The sequence below is a fragment of the Coturnix japonica genome, chromosome 10, assembly GCF_054131305.1.
Source record: "Coturnix japonica strain WE chromosome 10, WE-NBRP24, whole genome shotgun sequence".
NCBI lineage: Eukaryota > Metazoa > Chordata > Aves > Galliformes > Phasianidae > Coturnix > Coturnix japonica.
Window position 1 is genome coordinate 1477377 of NC_140672.1, and position 18375 is coordinate 1495751.

An 18375-nucleotide genomic window follows, 5' to 3' on the forward strand; every position below is an offset into this window, starting at 1 on the left:
ATGGAAAATTTCAGTTTTCATCATTCTTAATAATTATTTTATGTAAGAATTGGTGTTTCTTTGCCTTCTAGAGCCTTACTGCAGTTGCTTGCTTCATGTGAAGCACAAGTTAACATGTAACCTTTTCAGATTTGGCAAAATTTTCTAGCACAGTTGGTAGCTATTTCCATTTGCTTTGCAGTACTACATGGAAGTCTTTGCTGTGTGCATATTTCTGACTGCAGCAGCCAACACTTTTTAGCACAAAATTATGTAAGAGCTTAATTGCAAATCAGTGGGGCTTGGAATATGACATTGTTCTTATCATGGAGTTTCTCTAAGCCTTTGGTGAATGTATGTGACAGGTCCTTCATGTCAGAGAATGAGCTCTCACCCTTGTCCTCAGCTTGAGCACCACAGGGAGTTTGACAGACGAGAACCAGTGTATTTGTAAATATATCTTTTTCCCCTATATGAGCATTCATTAGGATCTGACCTGCCTAGCATTAATTTGAATAGAGCCTACAGAAGGTTCTGTGCAGATTCTACGCTCAATAAATATTTATTTTTTCCCCCCAAAGCTGATGGAAATGCTGGTTTTCCTAATGTGGAGCCTATCAGCCTAGGCTGCTATTTGCTTCACTGCCTGCACGCTCAACAGCTACATACCAAGCTGGTTGCTTTCCTTTATTGCCAGTTGCATCTTGATAGAGCACAGCCGTACAAAGCAGCATGCAGAGCCTTATCTGCAAGAGCTCTGCAATTATTTGTAGTGTGCAGAAACCACTGCAAAGAAAATTGCCTTCACCCCTGCCCTTGGGTGCAGATAACGGGAGCAGTTTTGTCTGCAGTTTGTGGTACCAGGTTGTTCATCCCATAAATCTGCCCCAGACTGGCTGCATATCTTTACAGGCAGGTGCTAAACCTTCTTTGCCTGTGTTTTGTCATTCTGCTTCCGAGGGTGCAAAGTATGGAGCAGGGGTCTGGTTTTGTTGCTCCCTGCACGTTGCTGCAAGAATATGTAAAAATCAGATGTCCTCGTGTTTTTGAACATAAGATTTGATGAGGCTGTGAGCTCCTGAATGATCTCGAGAACCAGAATTGTGGATTTATCCTTAGCCTTTCAAAACTGATAGGTGTTATCTGTGCTTTGTGGATTTAGCAGAAAGGATTAAAAATGAATAGAAGTCCTGGTTTTAGACTCTAGTTTTCAATCTGTGACCTTTATTGTACTGTGCCTGCGTTACCTTGTGCTGTTTAGTCCCACAGCAAGGGGAGAGGAACTGGGGTGTGAGGGAGGTGTGTTGTGCACTTTAATAGCTTTCCTCTAGGTTTGCCCTTTGGATTGCAGAGCTGGGGCTGACCTGTGTCTCTGAGTAATGTCAGCATCTCCAACTGCAGGTTACTAAGCTGCCTTCATTCATTTTGTGGAGAAGCAGCTGAATTACGTTTAAACGCTTGCTAAATATTTGTTTGAGAGAAAACAAATTGCTTTGAAGACGTTTTACATGTTTGTTTATTTCTTTAAGGCTGAGCATGGATGGCCTTTCAGGCAGTAAAAGTGTGAGCCTGTCCCCCTTGGTTACCAGAGCAGTGTTATTCAGCAAGGCTTTCATCACAAGCATAAGTGAGGCTTTGATTTGTTATTTCCTCTGTTTGCCTTACAGAGCCTCTTAGGTCAGCTCTGTGCTCTTAGCCCACACCAGCTGAGGTCTGGCTGAGAGCTCAGCTCCTCTTTGCTGCTGTAGCCACAAGCACGGTCCTTTTGCATTTGAGTGTGCAGGTGGCATTGCTTGGATGTAGGCTGGTGCTTCCTCACCTTTCATCAGCATGCTCAGAGGGAAAGCTAAGCCTCTGTATAACAGAGTCCTGAAGCAGTGGTGCTTAAATAGCCATAGGATCCATCCCCAGGCAGCCTAAATTCATTTAAATCCCAGTAGTAGGAGCACTGGGCAGTAATCAGATGAAACTAGAAGGGTCATCAGTATATTCCTCCTTCTCCATTGTGTAATGGCTGCAGTTCCTAATGGAACTGTGACCAGTAGGAGGAGCTGGCAAGAGGGTTGTAAGAAAATGGAAAAACATCTGTTAAAGCGAGGGGAAAAATGAAATATTCACGCTGAAAACACTTTCCTGTGTGCATGTATAGGGAAGTGAGCCAAGTTGTTAACAAGCTTATTGCAGGCTTCACTTGGTGATCAGTCACTAAGGAGTATTTGATTGGAAGGGTAATTTTTCTGCTACATGTGTCTACTTAACGTCCATCAGTGTGTGTTTAGCTAAAGGAGCACGAAAGGCAGAGTCTTGTGCCAGGTATTCTGGAAGCCTGAAATTGAAGAGTTGGGAAGCTTCTAGATTGTTCTAGAAGTGGATAGTCCCAAGTCCAGATTTTCATACCTTTAATATGCTAATATATCCAGTGAAATGCCCTTGGATGTGTTGTCAGAAATATCCCCTTCCAATGACTTGAGGGTTTTGGGAAGGATTTTTGGGGTGTGTGTGTTCCTCTGTGGTCCCAGCTGAGGGTTCCCTGGTACCCTGTGCTGCAGCCCCGGCTGATTCTCTTTGCAGAAGCAGAGCTGGGGAGGTGGGTGTGGGTCCTTGGCAGGGTGAGCAAGGAGCAGCTGCTGAGCAGCAGCACTGAGGGTGAGAGCTAAGAAAGAGCCCTGGATGGAGCACAAACCCACCCACGCTGCTGGCTGCACCACGCTGCTTCATGCATTACAAGGCAGTGGGGTTTCTGAGGCCTCATCTACCAAAAACACTGTCTTTGCATAAGAAGCTTTTTTTTTTCTATCCCACCCCTTTCTTTTTCAAACAGGTCGTTCTTTGCATATTTACACAACCATTTACATATACATAATAGCAAGTGATCTGCTTGAAATACACATATATTTATCTCTTCTCTTTCTGTTTGTACTATACATTAAACAATTCAATGTGGCAGGAACTCTATTAGGAAAACTATCCCAGTGTCTTCTCTTGATTAGCCAGAGTCCTGTCTGGCTGTATGGTGTGCAAGGCTTCCCTTATCACTTGATTAATCACTGGGCACAAATCTTCCTGAGCAACTAATCCATACTTTCCTTAGCAGTTTGTCCTCCCACTCACAGCACATTGACTTGGTGGGGTTTTTACACCCTTGTCTTTTCTTTCTCAGTTGACGTCCGAAGAAAAGAACTCTGCTGTGTGCTCTATTGAATTATCTTTCTTTTTGCTATTCCTCTGCAGTACAAGAGTGAGTAAAGCCCGTCCTGTGTGCGATGCCTGGCTGGGGGGCACCTTGGCTTTGAGATGTTGCATCTTGATTGCTTGGTGCTTTACCAATGCGTGGCAGGCTTTGGCCCTCTGTTGCCATTTTAACTTGCAACCCTCTCAGGAGGCTTTGTCTTTAATAGCCTGCTCTAACTGAAACCTCATTTCCCTCCCTTATCTTTTGATTACCTTTTACATCACTCTTCTTAATCTACAAGTCCTCACTGCGTATACTTTGTTGCTAACAGGTGTATTGCAGTTGTAGGCTCTACTTTTGCTTTGCTTTTTCTGCAGTGTGTTTTGTTTATTTTGACTATAATAGGAAAAAAGAGGCCCTCTAATAGAAAACCCCAAGTTTAACAGCATGGTGATTGGTGCACAATGTGCTTTGTCGTGTTACACATAAAATTAATTGCAATGGATCCTGAAACTGCAGCATGGAAGAGATTCATCCTGAGAGTCACGAGAAACTGGCGCCTCTTGTTCTTACTCTAATGGAAGATCTTTGTTAAGGGGATGTCAGTTAGGAGAAGATCTAAAGAAGCCTGCACCCAAGTCTGTAGCGTTCATCCTTCCTATGAAACATGTGCAGTTTTACTGGTGGAATCTGTTCTGCTTTTGATAGTAGGTTTGGGTTTGCATGACTTGGAGCTGATGTGCTTGTATGGGAGATGGCTAATCCCCATTTTTTTCCTTCTTGCACAGCTGTATTTCATACACATCCATATTAGTTCTGGCTTTTCTCCTTCTCAACCATGACTTCACTTGGAGGTGAAGCAGCTTTTCTCTTTGAAATGAAAAATTAAACCTGTGCTGGATAATTCCTTTGGTTGCAGGAAACTAAATGCTGTTCCATGTCACGCAAGAGCCTAGTTCTACTCTTGAGAGCTTCATGTAGTTAAACAGCATCTGTCTAACATTCATGCAGAGGGAAGCAGCCTGTTATGCAGAGCACACCCTCCTCGAGTTCTTGCTGTCATCATTGGGGCTGTAGTGGAACAGGGGTTTAAGAAATGCATTTGTTTGTCACTGCAAATGCACGTAGTGTTCTTGGGCTTGGGGATGTCTGCTGTGCATTCTGAGAACTGTTAGTACGTTTGTGCTTTGAAAGAAGCATGTTGTGCTGAACAAACCAGACTTTAATAGACAGGAGGTATTCCTGCTAGTTAATGTGGAGCTGTAGATTTTACTGGGCCGTCCCTATTTGTTCTTGTTAAACATCATTTTCCCACCACTTAGTGACTTTTCTATTCTTTGGCTTTGGTACAAGTTGCTAGATAGTATGAAACGGGGGAAATGAACTGCTAAACCTTCACATAGAGAGAGAACCTGATTTTTATTGTTACTTTTGGTATCTCCCTTCCCACTTTCCTGATGCCTTTTTGTTTTTGTGAGCTTCTCAGCCCCACTCGAGGGATAAAATTCCTTTTAATCACACACTAAGAGCTGTGGTGAATGTCTGTATCATCACTGACAGATTAGAACCAACAGCAGAGGAAACAAGCAACAAAGTAAGATAAAGAGCTGTTGTCATCCTAAAGCTTTACTTAAGGTCAGCTGAACCCAGGGGATGGGTGGGAGTAGAATAAAAGGTTTATTCTTGTAAGTTCTATGTATTTAAAAGGTAAAGCTTCCTAGTACCTGCCCAAGAGAGAGTATCAATGTGTTAAGTGGAAAGTATGCAGTATTGGGAAAGGAGAAAGATGTTTGGAAAGGTAAGGGGGAGACTTGAAGGAGCAAAAACATTTGGAAACGGAATCATGGAAAGGAGCAATTCCAGGTACTGTGTGTGTGGTTTGGAAGATGTGTGTTGATGCCAGTCCTTGAAGAGCTGAGCATTTGCAGACAGGCCTTGTTTGTCCAAAACTTCCCTTTTGGATAAAGGAGCTGAGCATGTTTCCTGTCCTCTTGTCCCTGTGTTTCTCTCCTGTGCTGTCTTTTCCCATTGTGCTGCAGTCAGTTCCTGAGAGCCATCCCTCTTACCCCACCTCTTTTTGTTGCCAAACCCCTGCTCCAGCCTCTGTGCTGATCCATGGGAAGTCCCTTAGTGTGGAGGTGAGAAGCCATCAGTGATGCCTCTGTGGCTGTTCCTTCTGCAAAGCCACCCTTTAAAGGAAAATGAAAGTATTCCTCCCAGAGATGGGAGGTTTCAAGTACATTCAAGGCTGCTGCTCCCACTGGGGTTTGCCTTTCATTGACCTTCAAGCCTTTGCTGATACAACAGCTGCCTCTTGGGTCCCTTTTTGGAGTTTCTTCCTCCTCCTCCAGTTGCTTTCATGCATTGACTTGTCAAGTTTTTTACAGGGAGCAGAATTTATCCTGCTTTGAATAAGTAGTTCTCAAGCCAGGAGGCTATTTTATTATTTATATGGGGCAGTAAAAAAGATTGATACCATTACTATGTACATTACAGTGCAACTTAAGCTTTTCTTTGGCTTTCTAAGTGTGATGTCTTTTATATAGCAGTATTCCAGAGCCTATTCTTTTGTGCAGTTATAAGCACGTTTTCTTTGGGTAATAAATGGAGCTAGCCTCTGAACTCAGAACATAAACTGCAGGTGTAAAAATGTTGTAAAGGCTGTGGCTGTGATATGCCATTGCTTGTTCTGATGTTGTGTTAAATGCATTGGAATCACTAGATTTGTCCATGTGCAGCAAGTTTTATCAGTGCTGTTCTACTGAAGGTGATGACTTCTAATGAATGGTAGAAATTTGATCTTCATCTTAGTCTGTTTAAAAGAAAAAAAGTGAAATAATGAAGCTCAATATTGAAAACCTACTTGGTTTGCTTGGAAAAACCAATTGACCCCCAGATAAATGATTCAGGTTAACTTTTTATACATGCAGTCTCAATTTCCCAGTGCAAAGGATAATGGAAACCACAGGAGTCATTCAGCTGAGACACACCTGGTTTGAAGCCTGATAGCTCAAATAATTGGCAGCTAAAGAGCTGTGTACCCCAGGGGCAGGTTCTGATGCCTGGCTCTGTATTGTATGTTTTCTAGTTTCCCATGAGCCCTGGAGGACTTCAAGTATTCCATTCTTTACTAAATTAATAAAAGCTATAGACCTTGCTCTGACTTCTGATCACCCCTTCTGTTTCTTCCCATTATAACAAAACAGAGCTCCTTAGTATACGAGGGTGAGAGTAGGTTTTGTGTTTTCAGTGGGTCATACAAGCCATAATACAGTGGTGAGGATATATTACATATTACATGGGTAAGGATGTCCTCTGCTTTCCAGGTTTCTCTGTCCTTAATGGAAACGTTCTCTGTGCAGATTTTGTGTTTCTTACACACAAAATCATCCAGTTGCTTTTCTGAGGCTGATGTGATGAGCCACTGAATTGAGCACTTGATTAATGTTGTATTTTCTTTTCTTTTGCTTTTTTTTTCCTGCCTTCCTTCTTCCTTTTCCTGCTTAACCCAGAAAAACTGATTGAGGGACTCAAATCTCCTGAGACTGCGCTTCTGCTCCCTGATATCCTGCCTCTCGCTGACCCTTTTGGTAGCACATCAGATGCTGTGAATGGTAAAAAATAAACGAAACCAATGCAGGGTACCCCATCCTCCCCTCTATCTGCCATAGCATGCCTTGTCCTGCATGGTAATGTGTTTACCCTCCTGGGCTCTGAAAACAGACGCTGATGTTGGTGAAATGCAATGGTAGGAAGTTATAGAGCTTGGGTAGAGGAGTGGTCATCAGTGGGTGAAGAAGCAGCAGAAACCCTTCAGTTTCTGTTAAGGGCTCTTTGTGTGTGTGTGTGGCTGTTCTTGGGCACCCAAATTGCCCTGCATCAGCCCTTGGCAAGGCCTGTGTTGCTTTTATTTTGGGGTATATTGTGAATGTCCTGGGCTGCCACAAGCCTGGATGTGGCAGATTGCAAAGCAGCTTGAAGGTCTGAGTGTTGCAGAGTGACCAACTTGCCAAATGCATTACAGAGGAATAATTGCAGGCTGCAGTTGCTTGCAGTCAGCTGCTCGTGGCTTTGGGTCCAAGCCAGGGTTCCTTGGCTCTGGTTGCATTGAATGGAAAGGTAGGAAACAAGCTGCCTAAATGTAAGACTTCTTCCTTCAGCGATTTCTGACAGTTGTCTGAATGCTCTTAGAGCATGATCCTGCACTATGGACAGCAAACTTAGTTTCACTGAACACAATATGAAAAAAGATCCCACATTGTGGCTGTGTACAAGCTTACCTGTGAATGTGCTGGGTGCTCCCAGTTGTTTTTTAATGTTGCAAGGAGACTCCATACAGGTCAGTGTTTTCTGTTCCTGGAAAAGATCCTTGCAAAAGCTTGTATTAAAGGATCACTAAAGGATTCAGACATCTGTCTTCTTGGTTCTTACTGATGTGGTGCCTTGCAAACTAACCTCTGGCTTCTTCTCTGCTCTGGTATTTCACACGTTTGGAAAGGAAAACCTGATGTAGCTGTTGAAAGCCTCATACCCGGCCTTGAGGCTCCACTGCCCCAATGCCTCATGTCCCAGACTGAGTCGGTTGCTTCCAACAGGACAGGTGGGTGAGGCAGGAGGGGCTGTGGGTGCACTGCACTGGGGGTGGGCTGGTTTGAATGGTACAGTATTACTTCAGCCCACCATCTTGAAGCATTGTTCTGATGATGTGCTTTAAAACCCGGAGCATCACTTGTATGGGATTTTATTGTCAAATACTCTGCTTCAGAGAACAGGTAGCACCAGAGAATCTGCTGTGTGTTGCTAAAGGTGTGGGGAATCCCTCTGCCCTGAGCACAGAGCCATAAGAAATGTTTTCCATTACAAAACATGGTCTGTGCTGGCTTTGATTCAGTGCGTTGTACATTAAACAGATGGGGATAGGAATGTGGCAACATGAACTTAACACTGTCTGTGTCTTGTTCTACCTGGCTGCTTTGGGATGCTAACCTGGATTCAGACTCTCTCACTGGGGAAGACTCTCTGCTTGACTGTTCTCTGCTTTCTAACCCTGCTGCTGACCTCTTGGATGAGTTTGCTCCTGTGGCTTTCACGGCTCAACCTCACAAAGGTAAACTGTTCCTTTTGCCTCTAATCCTCTTCAGCCCTGGGACTGAGTCTTTACCTGATGTGAAGTGAGAAGCTGATAGCAGTTTGTGCAAGCAGATGCTATGACCCCTGTTTTGGTGGTGGTTTTTTTTCCTATGCCATTGTTTTGTTTTCTTCCCAAGCCAGTGAAACTTGTAATGCTCATGGAAGTACTAAGGGGATAGAAGAGATTGAAGTGTTCAGCCTGAGCATGACAAAGACAAAGTAACACTGAGTTTATAGGGCAGGTAGGCTTTTGTGTGCAACCCTTCCTCAGGTTTGTGAGTGAGTACACTCTCATTTTGCCAGTTGCACGTATGATCTAATGCCTCGATGCTGCAAGAGAGCCTGATAAGGATCTATTTTGATGTCAGATGTTTCTGAAACCAACTGAATATGTCTTGTTATTGCTTATGTCTGTAGCATGTGACTGAGCTCCTTCAGATCTGGAGGCTGGTTGCTTTCTCAGAGGTTATCAGGAGGAGGCTCTCCAGTCTGCAGTGTCACAGAGAACATGAGTGAGAGTCTTAATACAATATCCAGCTGAAAAATGTTGTACGCTAACACAAAATAGCAGAGTGTGGAGGAGGAGGAGGTGGTGTGTGATGATTCCTAAGAGTTGCAGCTCAGCCTTTACAGGGCTGATTATTTGGTCTCAGAGGGGCGTTATTGAGGTGTTGTGCTGTGGTCTGAGTTCTGTTCCCTGTCCCAGCCCTAGGAAGTCATCTTCATTCAGGTGGCTTTTCTTCCAGGCTGCAGAGCATCCAGCTGAAATTTGGGCCCTCTCTGTGGTGTAGCTGCAGCAGTGGTATTGGAATAGTTTGAAGAGTTCTCAGCTGGTGTGACATGCATGGTCAGTTCTTCCTGCTCTGTTCTGGCACACTCATGGGTTAAAGCAGTTGTGAACAGTGTGTGTGTCCCTTGAGGGCAATGGCAAATGTCAGCAGACTCATAAGCTGTGCTTGGAGTGAATACTAGGAGCAGGACCAGGACTTCCATTCTATCTTTTGCCTTGAGAAGACAGGGCTAGAGCTTGAATGCTAACCATGGGTTCCCCTTAGCAGTGGGTTTTACTTAGTTCATTTGGTAAGTATCCCTATAGCAACAGAAAATGATCCCTCCTCTGAGGGATCTGTATAAACTCTGTAATCAATTTTTACACTCGATGACACTTCAGAATTAGATTGTGTTTCTCATAGAGCTTTTGGGTTTAAACAAGCAGTTGCTCTAATTGCTCATTGCTATAATACACTTCCATGCCACTTTATTTTGAGCAAATGGCTCGAGATGTATTTCAAGCAGTTATTACTCCACGTCTGGAATGCAACAAAGCCAAAACATTGTTGGTGTGACTTGATGAGAAAACAAATTAAGAGACTTCTGCATGACTTCTCCCAGGCTGACCTGCTGTCCCCTCTGGGATGAGAGGCTCACCCTTGCATGGGAAAGTGAGACTGTAGGGAGAAAGAGAGAGGGAACGGGGGGGCTGAGCATAAACTCATCCCAAACTGCTTCATGGCTTCTCCTCAAACACTTCTTGTATAAGCTGTGCGTGCTTTCATTAACTTATCTCTGCTTTTTTATCTTGTTTTAATTCTCCAATCCTGGTTTTGATGTAAAGCACTGATGGGGCAGATGCTGCTGCCCTGGGTACAACCAGCCTTTGAAATTGCAGTGCTGTGAGTTATCAGTGGGACTGACAGCATTTGAGAAAGCAGCTGCATTTTGGGCATGGACTGATGCTCCAGTCAAGGCTGAGCATCATTTTCTTTGTGCTTCTCTGGGCTGTTGTGTTTTATGGGTGCAATGGTTTTGCTCAGTTTTCAGGCTTCTTTTAACTTGCATTATCTTGTATAGCTTCTTGTGCACCAAACCCCAATGGAATGAGCAATTGTAGTTATAAATGAAATGAGATGGAAATAGGATGCTTGCAGAGGTTCCCAGGTGTGTCCTAAAGAGCCTTGTGCAACTGAGACACTGATGACAAGACCTTCTGTTAAGATGAAATGTCTTTGACCCTTCACAGCCTAATCTGCTGTAAAATTAGTATTCTTTTCCTGAATCTGATCCTCTAGAAGAGAGAATACTTCTACAAAAGGCTCCTTGCATCACCCAAACCTTGATAGTGTGTTTGTCAGCTTTTGGTAGAGATCTTTTGTTCATGGTCTTCTAGCAATGCTCCTTTACCTTGGAAGCCATTGACTCTGTGCATGTCCTTGCTATGCTTTCAGAAGTACTTCAGGTAGTAGCTGAGAAGAAGACTGTGGAAGGTATTATAGGTGTCTGAAGAAGCTAGTAGTGATGTGGTTTGAGTGTGGAAGTCCCTGAAGGTCTGTGATTGCTTGATAATTCAGATCAGTGCCTGACCTGCTGTGGAGGTGGTTGGAAAGCCTCTTACCAAGCATCTTATTCCTGTTGGAGTGGCTTAAAATGACTGGAATTACGTGACAAAACTTCTCTAGGTGCCTTTAAAGCCTCTCTGGGTGACTGGTTACATCTTAGACTCCTCAGAAATCTGACTTTTATATTGAATTTGTTTTATCCCTGTGGGTGAAAGTTCAAGGATCATCATGCCTTGGGTAGATGACTGGAATTCCTTCTGTGTCCTTTCCCAGCCCTTGTCTTCTCCCAGTGCATGAGAGCTGGTAACTGGAGAGCCACATCACTCTACCAAACTATGCCTGATGGCCACAGGATGATGATCACCACAGCACTGACCTGTGCCAGCTGTTGAGCCTTTGAACGGGCTAAACTTGGTTTTAGTTCTCATGACTTGCCTTGCCTTTTGGTTCAAGTTTTGGGTTCTTTTTTCTTTCTACTTTCGTATTTAATTGGCTCTTTTACTTCTTACCTTCTTTACTAAAGACTTACCAACTTTATTTCACATTTTAAATGAAACTCCTGCTTCTAAACCCTGTCTCTGAGAACATTAAGGTATTCTAACACTTTTTGGCAATTCTAACCAGCTTTCTCTGCTATCTTTGCTTCTATACCTCTGTTTCTCCTTTACGCTGCAGAAGATACTAACCTGATAGCAGGCTTTGATGCTCCTGAGGGCTCTGAAAAAGTGACAGAAGATGAGTTTGACCCAATTCCAGTGTTGATATCCAAAAATTCACAAGGTAAGCCAGGATTTGGGTGTGAAAAAGGGAAAGAACAAAACAGAAACAGCAAACATAAATTCTGGGGCAGTGGTGTTACAGCATGAAATAATGCAAATCACAAACTATAAAGGTATTAACACTGCAGTATTTAGAGAGCTCAGCCTTTCTCTGATTTGTATTGGCCCTGAAGTGTCTCTAGGTTCTTTATTTCTGAAGAGATTGCATGGCCAGAAAGAGATCATAGGCTCACAAGCACCTTCAGGTCCCATGAATTAATTCCTACCAGTCTGCACACCAATTCCTCTGTGCCTAAAGTACAATGCAAACTCTTATTCCCCGAGCTTTTTGCTTCCTGTTCAAGCCAGTGGAAGGAGAAAGTGAACTTGGCATGAGAGGGGAGTGATAACAATCATTTATAACCCTGAGACTCCTGCTAAAAGCGAGTTTTTCATTTCTGATTGGTGATTTTCAAAGGTGCTTGTGGGAACTGAGTGTGAGAAGTCTGGTAGATGGTACCCACCTCCTTTGAAGAGCTTTCTTAGTTCTTAGGACGCAGACTGGAAAGATTATCCTTTTACAGCATTCTTGTATATCATATTAATGTGATCTTTGCAAACAGCTGTAGCATTAAGTAAGGTTGAAACCAAGGAATAGCAGCACTGTTTCCCCAGACTAAATGATTTTGCTGAGAAAGGAAGTGTTTTGCAGTGTGGCCAGTCGGATGGATCTTCTCTGTGCAGTCAAGCCATCAAAAGGCTTTACCAGCTTTTGGTATGCTAGCTTAGGTTTGGAAACGTATTACAGAGCTCCTTTTGTCTGATTATGTTTTTCAGTTTGGTAGAACTTTATTGACATCCCTAACTACCATTTTCGTTTACAGCATGAGTGTGCTGTACACCTGCTCTGCATCTAATGCTAGCTTCCAAAGACTGATGCTCATTAGGAAATGTTCTCAGACATTAGAAACTCTGCTCCGGCTGGAAGTCAGAGAAGATTTCTACCAAAGCTGGGCCAAGATAGGCTACCCTGAATAACGAAGAGCATCTTCCCTTCAGTGCCAAAGCACCAATTAATACAAAGCTCAACTCTCCCTGAAGTGGTTGGAAGCTCAAAAGATGCTCTTAAAACAGCAACTAATTTTCAAGATGTATAACTTTGAACAATCCTTTCTATTGAGAGTACTTGTAATTACATTACAGATCCTGTAGCAGGGACAGAATCCTGCAGCTTAGATGTAAACTGGGGAAAAAGAAATGGTTCATAGAGATTCCCTTGGGCAGAGAAGCTGCTGTGATGTTTTCCCATGCAAGAGTAGCAAGCCAGGCTTGGAGGGGGAGGAGGAGGGTGGAAGAGCAAGCAGAGGGAATGTTGTTGCTGTTGTGATACCAGTAATGAGAAGAGCTTGAGCAAGTTTGATGTTTTGCTTTGACTTTTTTTTTCTTTGTTTCTTGCTTGCTCTTGAACATCTGAAACTGTCGTGTGTGTGTCCTGTTCAATACTGAATTCCTATCTCTCACACTTTCAGGTGGGCATTCTAGAAACAACAGTGGAAGCTCTGAGTCCAGTCTTCCCAACATAGCCAGGTCTTTACTGCTGGTGGATCAGCTCATAGACCTGTAGCAGTGACACAGTAGCAGACGCAGTTTCTGTAACGTACCTAATCTTCCGTTTTCATTTCCAGAGGAGTTACCTTCAGTTGTGCTTCTTTTTCTTGTGTTGTTTTTTTGTTTTTTTTTTCCCCTTTTTCCTCCTTAATTCAAAGAAAAAAACAAATCTGCCAACAGGAGACAGTCACCCACCTTTCACCCTGTCCTCCCATGCCCCAGGAAAGATTCTGTCTCAGTTCTCCAGGTAGTCCTCTCTAAAGCTGGTAAAAACCAACCTGCTGTGGTTCCTTTTGCACCTCTCTGCTCGCCTGTGTCTAAAGGGAGCACCATCATTAGCCGCCCTGCTGAGATGTACACATAGCACCATGGAAAGCCTAACTATAACTGGTGTAGATAACTGTAGCTGACGTATGATCCCTGTTGTACAACAGACTCCTTTCTCCTTAGAGTAGCGCGTAAAACTGTGTTTCGATCTTTGCATTTGTGTTTCTGGGTTTGGTTTGTTTGTTTTGCTTGTTTTTGTTCATTTATTTTACTAATGAATGGGCAGGAGGAAAGGGGACAGGTAAAATTGGGAGGGATGGCCCTCACCTGCACGGTGCAGGTTAGGAGAGCTGGTGTTTCTCAATTGCCAGTATATGCTTCAGAGGAGGAAAAAGCACTGAATTCTCCTGCAGTAGTCTTGCTTAGTACCTCTGGTGATGGTGCATATGAAGAGAGTTTTCTGGACTGCCCCCCAGCTCGTGGTTTGCTATTTAACAATCCTGCTTGTGAATGGACTCTGCTTCTTGGGGGGGAGGGTGGGAAAATAAAGCAAAAAATACAAAAATAACAATAATAAAAAGCCACCAGGTTGTTAAAGCTGCAAAAATGATCCTAAGTGAAATATAACAAGATTTTGAACCAAATATGTGTGAGTATGGCCGTGATTAGCTTTTTGTTGATCTCTTTTTTTAGGCTGAAAAGGGCATTTGTGGCAGCAGCGGGTGTTATTTTCTGTGACTATTTCTGTGTTTGACTGGAAAAACAAAAAATCCCCCCCCAACCTACTGTAAATTGTGTATGAAACAAATTGTCCTACGGTTGTTTGTCTATTTTTACTCCTGGTTTTAGTCAAGCATCTGCTATCTGTTCTGGGTTCCCCGTTATCTCTTGTAACTGCGTATAGTGCAACCCAGTTACGTATGGACCCTTTCTCTTTCTGTAGACAAAGGTTACCGTGGACTTTATTCCACTCTTTGGTCTTTGTGGATCAAGCATGTACTTGGTTCAGATGGTTATGAAATAAGTGCTGCTACGACTCGATGGGTTTTTACCTTTTCTTTTTCCCTTCACACGCTTAGTTTGTCTCTTAGCTGGGTACGCTCAACTTGTTTTCATGGGCTTATGGTCACAAAGTCCGGAATTTCTATCTTGTATTTGAAAGCTCTTTCTGACCAGAAGGACTCTTCCTCTGTAGTGGAATTATTACTAGCTTACTGCTAACCTTGTGTATGTGTATGTAGCTGTATTAGTAAAAGTGCAGTTTCCCACGTGCGAAAGTATGAACGACTGAACCATGTGTGACCTCTTGCTAAGAAGGAAAGAAACCCAAGTTTGTGACTGCTCCTTTCCTATCTCCGGTATCTCCGCTATTCCCCCTCCCCAACACTTAGTTTAACCAATTCTGTACATAGAACTACCATCAATCGTGTCTGCTCTACATTACTCTTCTTTTAAAACCTACACTTAATAATAAAAGTATTGCTTAAGTGTGTTGTATCATTACATGTGTATACTGCACTTTCCGAGAGAAGCTTTACATGAGAACTATGGAAATGACCTTAGTAAAATTGTGGATAGAACTTTATTCTTATTATTTTTTTGTTTTATATTCCTAAAGCACAGGAGAGCTGGACTGGAAAACACGAAGATGTTATAGATAGAAAGTTATTGTATAGTCAGATACTGAGAATATATGAAAAGAGAATGGATTTTAAAAAGTAACCATCTACTGTATATTAGAAACAAAGATTTCTGTGAATTAAAGTACTTTTAAAGAATGTTTAAGATTTTAAATCTAATGGCACTTGTTCAAGGGTTCTGGAAATATTATAAATGCACCGGGTTGTTAATAATGCTATTAAATAAGCAGATGTGAATGTTCATTTTATTGCTTTTTCAAGTAGCTGTTTGTGGAGCCGGGTGGGAAATACAACGCGACAGAAGCACACGTGTGTGTTTAGGGATGTTGGCCAAAGCTGCTTCATCAAAGTCTCACCACTTAGTTGCTAAATGAATGCAAAATGCAAGGGATGGGAAAGGGGTGGTGGCGGATATATGGGGTTAAGTGTCCACGTGGAAGAAGTTTGGTTCCAGTATTCCTAATGTGGTGTAAAAAGGGTTTTCATAAGGTTGCAGCCTTGTTTGGAGCTGTGGGGAATGTTTCCTCCCTCCATTCAAGGGTTGTAAGGTTAGATGCTGTTATGTAATACAAACCTGCAGTCTGCAAAGAGCAGCAGAGTGATTCTGTTCCATACCTTTAATGCACGTCAAGGTGATGGAGGATCCTTTCTGCCCCACTAAGCTTGAGCTTGTAGTGCCTTCGTGTCCATTTTGCCATTGGTTCTTTTGATGGATCCTCCTGGTGGTGCTTCAAACACAACTTCAGTGCACAAAGCAATTTCCCTTCAGCTCAGGGTTATTCTTGAGATGCAAGATAAACTCTGCCTTTAGGGTATCATCTCAATGGCTTTCCTAAGCCACCTTATTAAAAAACAACCTGATATATTAACAGAAAATAAGTAAATCACGTTACTGAAATGGATTCTGTTCAGACCAAGGGCAGCTGAACAAGTTTTGGAGTTACACGAGCAAATGCACAAAGTGGAACATGTTGGCTACAGCAATGGGATGGTGTGTTGTGCACCAGTGTTCTGAGTGTGTGCAATGCACGTGTGTGTGTCTGTATGAAATAAGCTGATTTCCTGTTAGCCAATACAGATCCTGGTTCAGAACTCATATATAGCAGTTGGTAGAGCCCAGCCTGGGTGCTGGGGAGGAGAAAGTGTAACATAGAGGAGTGATGTGTGAAGGAATGAGAAATTTATTAACCTTTTTTAAAGGCTGAGCTGGTAATCTTGCTTAGTAGTAACTGCACAGGTTTTTTAGCTGCCTGTCACCGTGTGTTGTTGAGACCTTCCTGACTTCAGCCAGATGGACTCAGTTGTTTGGTCGAGAAGCAACATTAGGCTCCAGGAGCGTCTCTGCCTTCCCCTGGTGTATTGGGCTCAGATCCAGAAGTGAGATCATCTCGGTGACTGCTCTGCCTCATTGCAGCACCTGTAAAAGGGAGAGGAAATGTTTTACAGCTCACCCAGCTATTTCAGTACCAACCACTTCTGGGTGGTGCCTCCCATGAAAGACAGCATCCCTGTATGTCAGTGCTATAGCTCAGGGTTTAAGCCACGTCTTCAGGTTGCTCTTTGCATGTGAATTGTGACCTATTTTCTGAGGCTTTGCAGGCAATCCAGAAGCTCTGCTGCCCACACCTTCTATAGGGCAGGGTGTGCAGAGGTGGGTTTGTCACTGAGGTTCTCCTTTAGTAATAAAACTGCCTGCACGTAACTGGGGACTTGCTCCTTTATCCAGATAACTGCTTTGTATCTAACCGCAGAATAAAAACAAGCGTGCTCAAACATCTGAACGTAGGAGGTGATGGGTGGAGAGAGGAAAGGTCTGAGCCGTTGTCTGATGGGATGCGTGCCCAGCTGAAGTGAAATGCTGGCACTACAGCAAAGGAGAAAACTCTTTGCGAGTATTCCAAGCTCGTTTTGCTTTTGATGGGCAGGAAAGCAAGAAAAGGATGGGATTTTTTTCCCATCAAAGTAAAAGGTTCTGCCTGTCCTGTATTGTCTCCAGATTTGGAGATGCTCTGCTGTCCAAAACCAACCTACAGCCTGTCGACCCTTCTCTTACACTGGCCCAACTGTTGCTTGTGTGAGTGTAGGCACAACCAATGCAAGCAACTCTTTAAAAGGAGAATCCTGTTCAGATGACTTGGTTGCCTGGTTCTCGTGCAGATTGGGTCATTGGTTTGCCATATTCTCTATGATAAATGCATTTTTCCTTCTCTTGTTTTTGTGAATGCTGTTTTTTGATGATGGCTGGGTTAATTCAGAGGCATTTGCATGGTGTGGCGATGGGTCTCGCCCTGTTTCTCCCCTATAAGCTCAAAATCCCTTGGTAATACCTGGTGACATATAACCTGGAAGAAGGAAGCACTATAGTCTTATCAGTCCTGTTATCAAACTGAGCTTAGTATCTGAGGTTAAGCCATTGCTGGCAATATGGGCTTCAGGAAAGACAGACAGTATTTTTGTAGAGTAACTTACAGATTGTTCACATATCTACACTGTCTTTACTTAGCAGTGTAATGTATCAAAGTGAATAGTTTCCCAATAAATACTGATTTTAATGCCTAATGAATGAGTGCTGTGTCTTTAATTGAGAGGCGGCTGAGGATGGGTTAACTTTGTCAGCATAAAAATGTAAATCCAAAGCATTAAACGGGGCAGATTAATTAGTGTTATTATGGGGATGTGATGGTGCTGTTTGGTCACCACAGGGGTGGATGGGTAAAGCCTTGCTGGTTAATGGGCACCAAACCACCTCCCCTGTTCTTCCTGCAATTCTTACTGCTTAGATCTCACGTGCTTTTTCCCATCCTCTTGCTAACATGAGTCCATACTCCTAACCTGCCAATAGGTCTTTGAAGGTAAGAGATCTTCTGTTCTGTCTGTTGTGAGTCCTGAGGCAAAACCGACCCCATCTTGGGCTCCTGTAGAAGAGCAGTACAGCAAGCACTGTCCTATTAAACCAGCAAGAAACCAGCCAGATTGCTAGAGTGATGTTAGCTACCTCATTTGCAATCGTGGTATGGATTGTTTAAAGTCACTTGTCTTGCAACGGTTTGAAATAGTGCTGCTATAGTTACCAGAATTCATTAAAAGCTGCAGGCTGACGTTTAGCAGATTGGAAGGCATCCCTGCCTGCTCTCTGTGCCCGGCTGTGATTCCACATAACTATGGGCTGGCTTGCACCAAGAGGCAGCACCAAGCTGTGTGTCTGCTTAGAGGGTGCTCCCGTGTTGATAAGCAGAATAAAACAGCGAGAACTGGGGCCTCCCTCCAGGCAGCAGGGTGGCGAAGTGCAGACCTCTCTGCTTATGGTTGAGGGTGGCACAGAACCCCCATGGAGCAGTGCTGAGTGTGCCCATTTGTCTGTCAGACATCTTCCATCTCCTGAAAACATTGTGCCCCCAAGCTAAGAAGCAGAGCTGAGCTGTGTCCCTTTGCGTGCTGTAAATACCCTCCCTGGCATTTTGATTTGATTTCATCTTCCCTCTTCT

General features: G+C 43.4%; 1 protein-coding gene across 15 annotated transcripts in view; it reads left to right on the forward strand.

The window, feature by feature from the left end:
• The window catches only part of AAK1 (AP2 associated kinase 1), a 53091-nt gene that overhangs the window by 30363 nt on the left and 4353 nt on the right, over positions 1-18375 (forward strand). For 2 of the 15 annotated variants that reach the window (XM_015882872.3, XM_085510060.1), the window contains 5 exons: positions 6664-6765; positions 7650-7751; positions 8148-8258; positions 11293-11397; positions 12905-15133. The exons of 5 other annotated variants lie outside the window; for them this stretch is intronic. In XM_015882872.3, the coding sequence (XP_015738358.2) occupies positions 6664-6765; positions 7650-7751; positions 8148-8258; positions 11293-11397; positions 12905-12999 (515 nt within the window). In that variant the 3' untranslated portion in view covers positions 13000-15133. 8 more of the 15 variants (XM_085510062.1, XM_085510064.1, XM_085510063.1 and 5 more) reach the window with 6 other exon arrangements.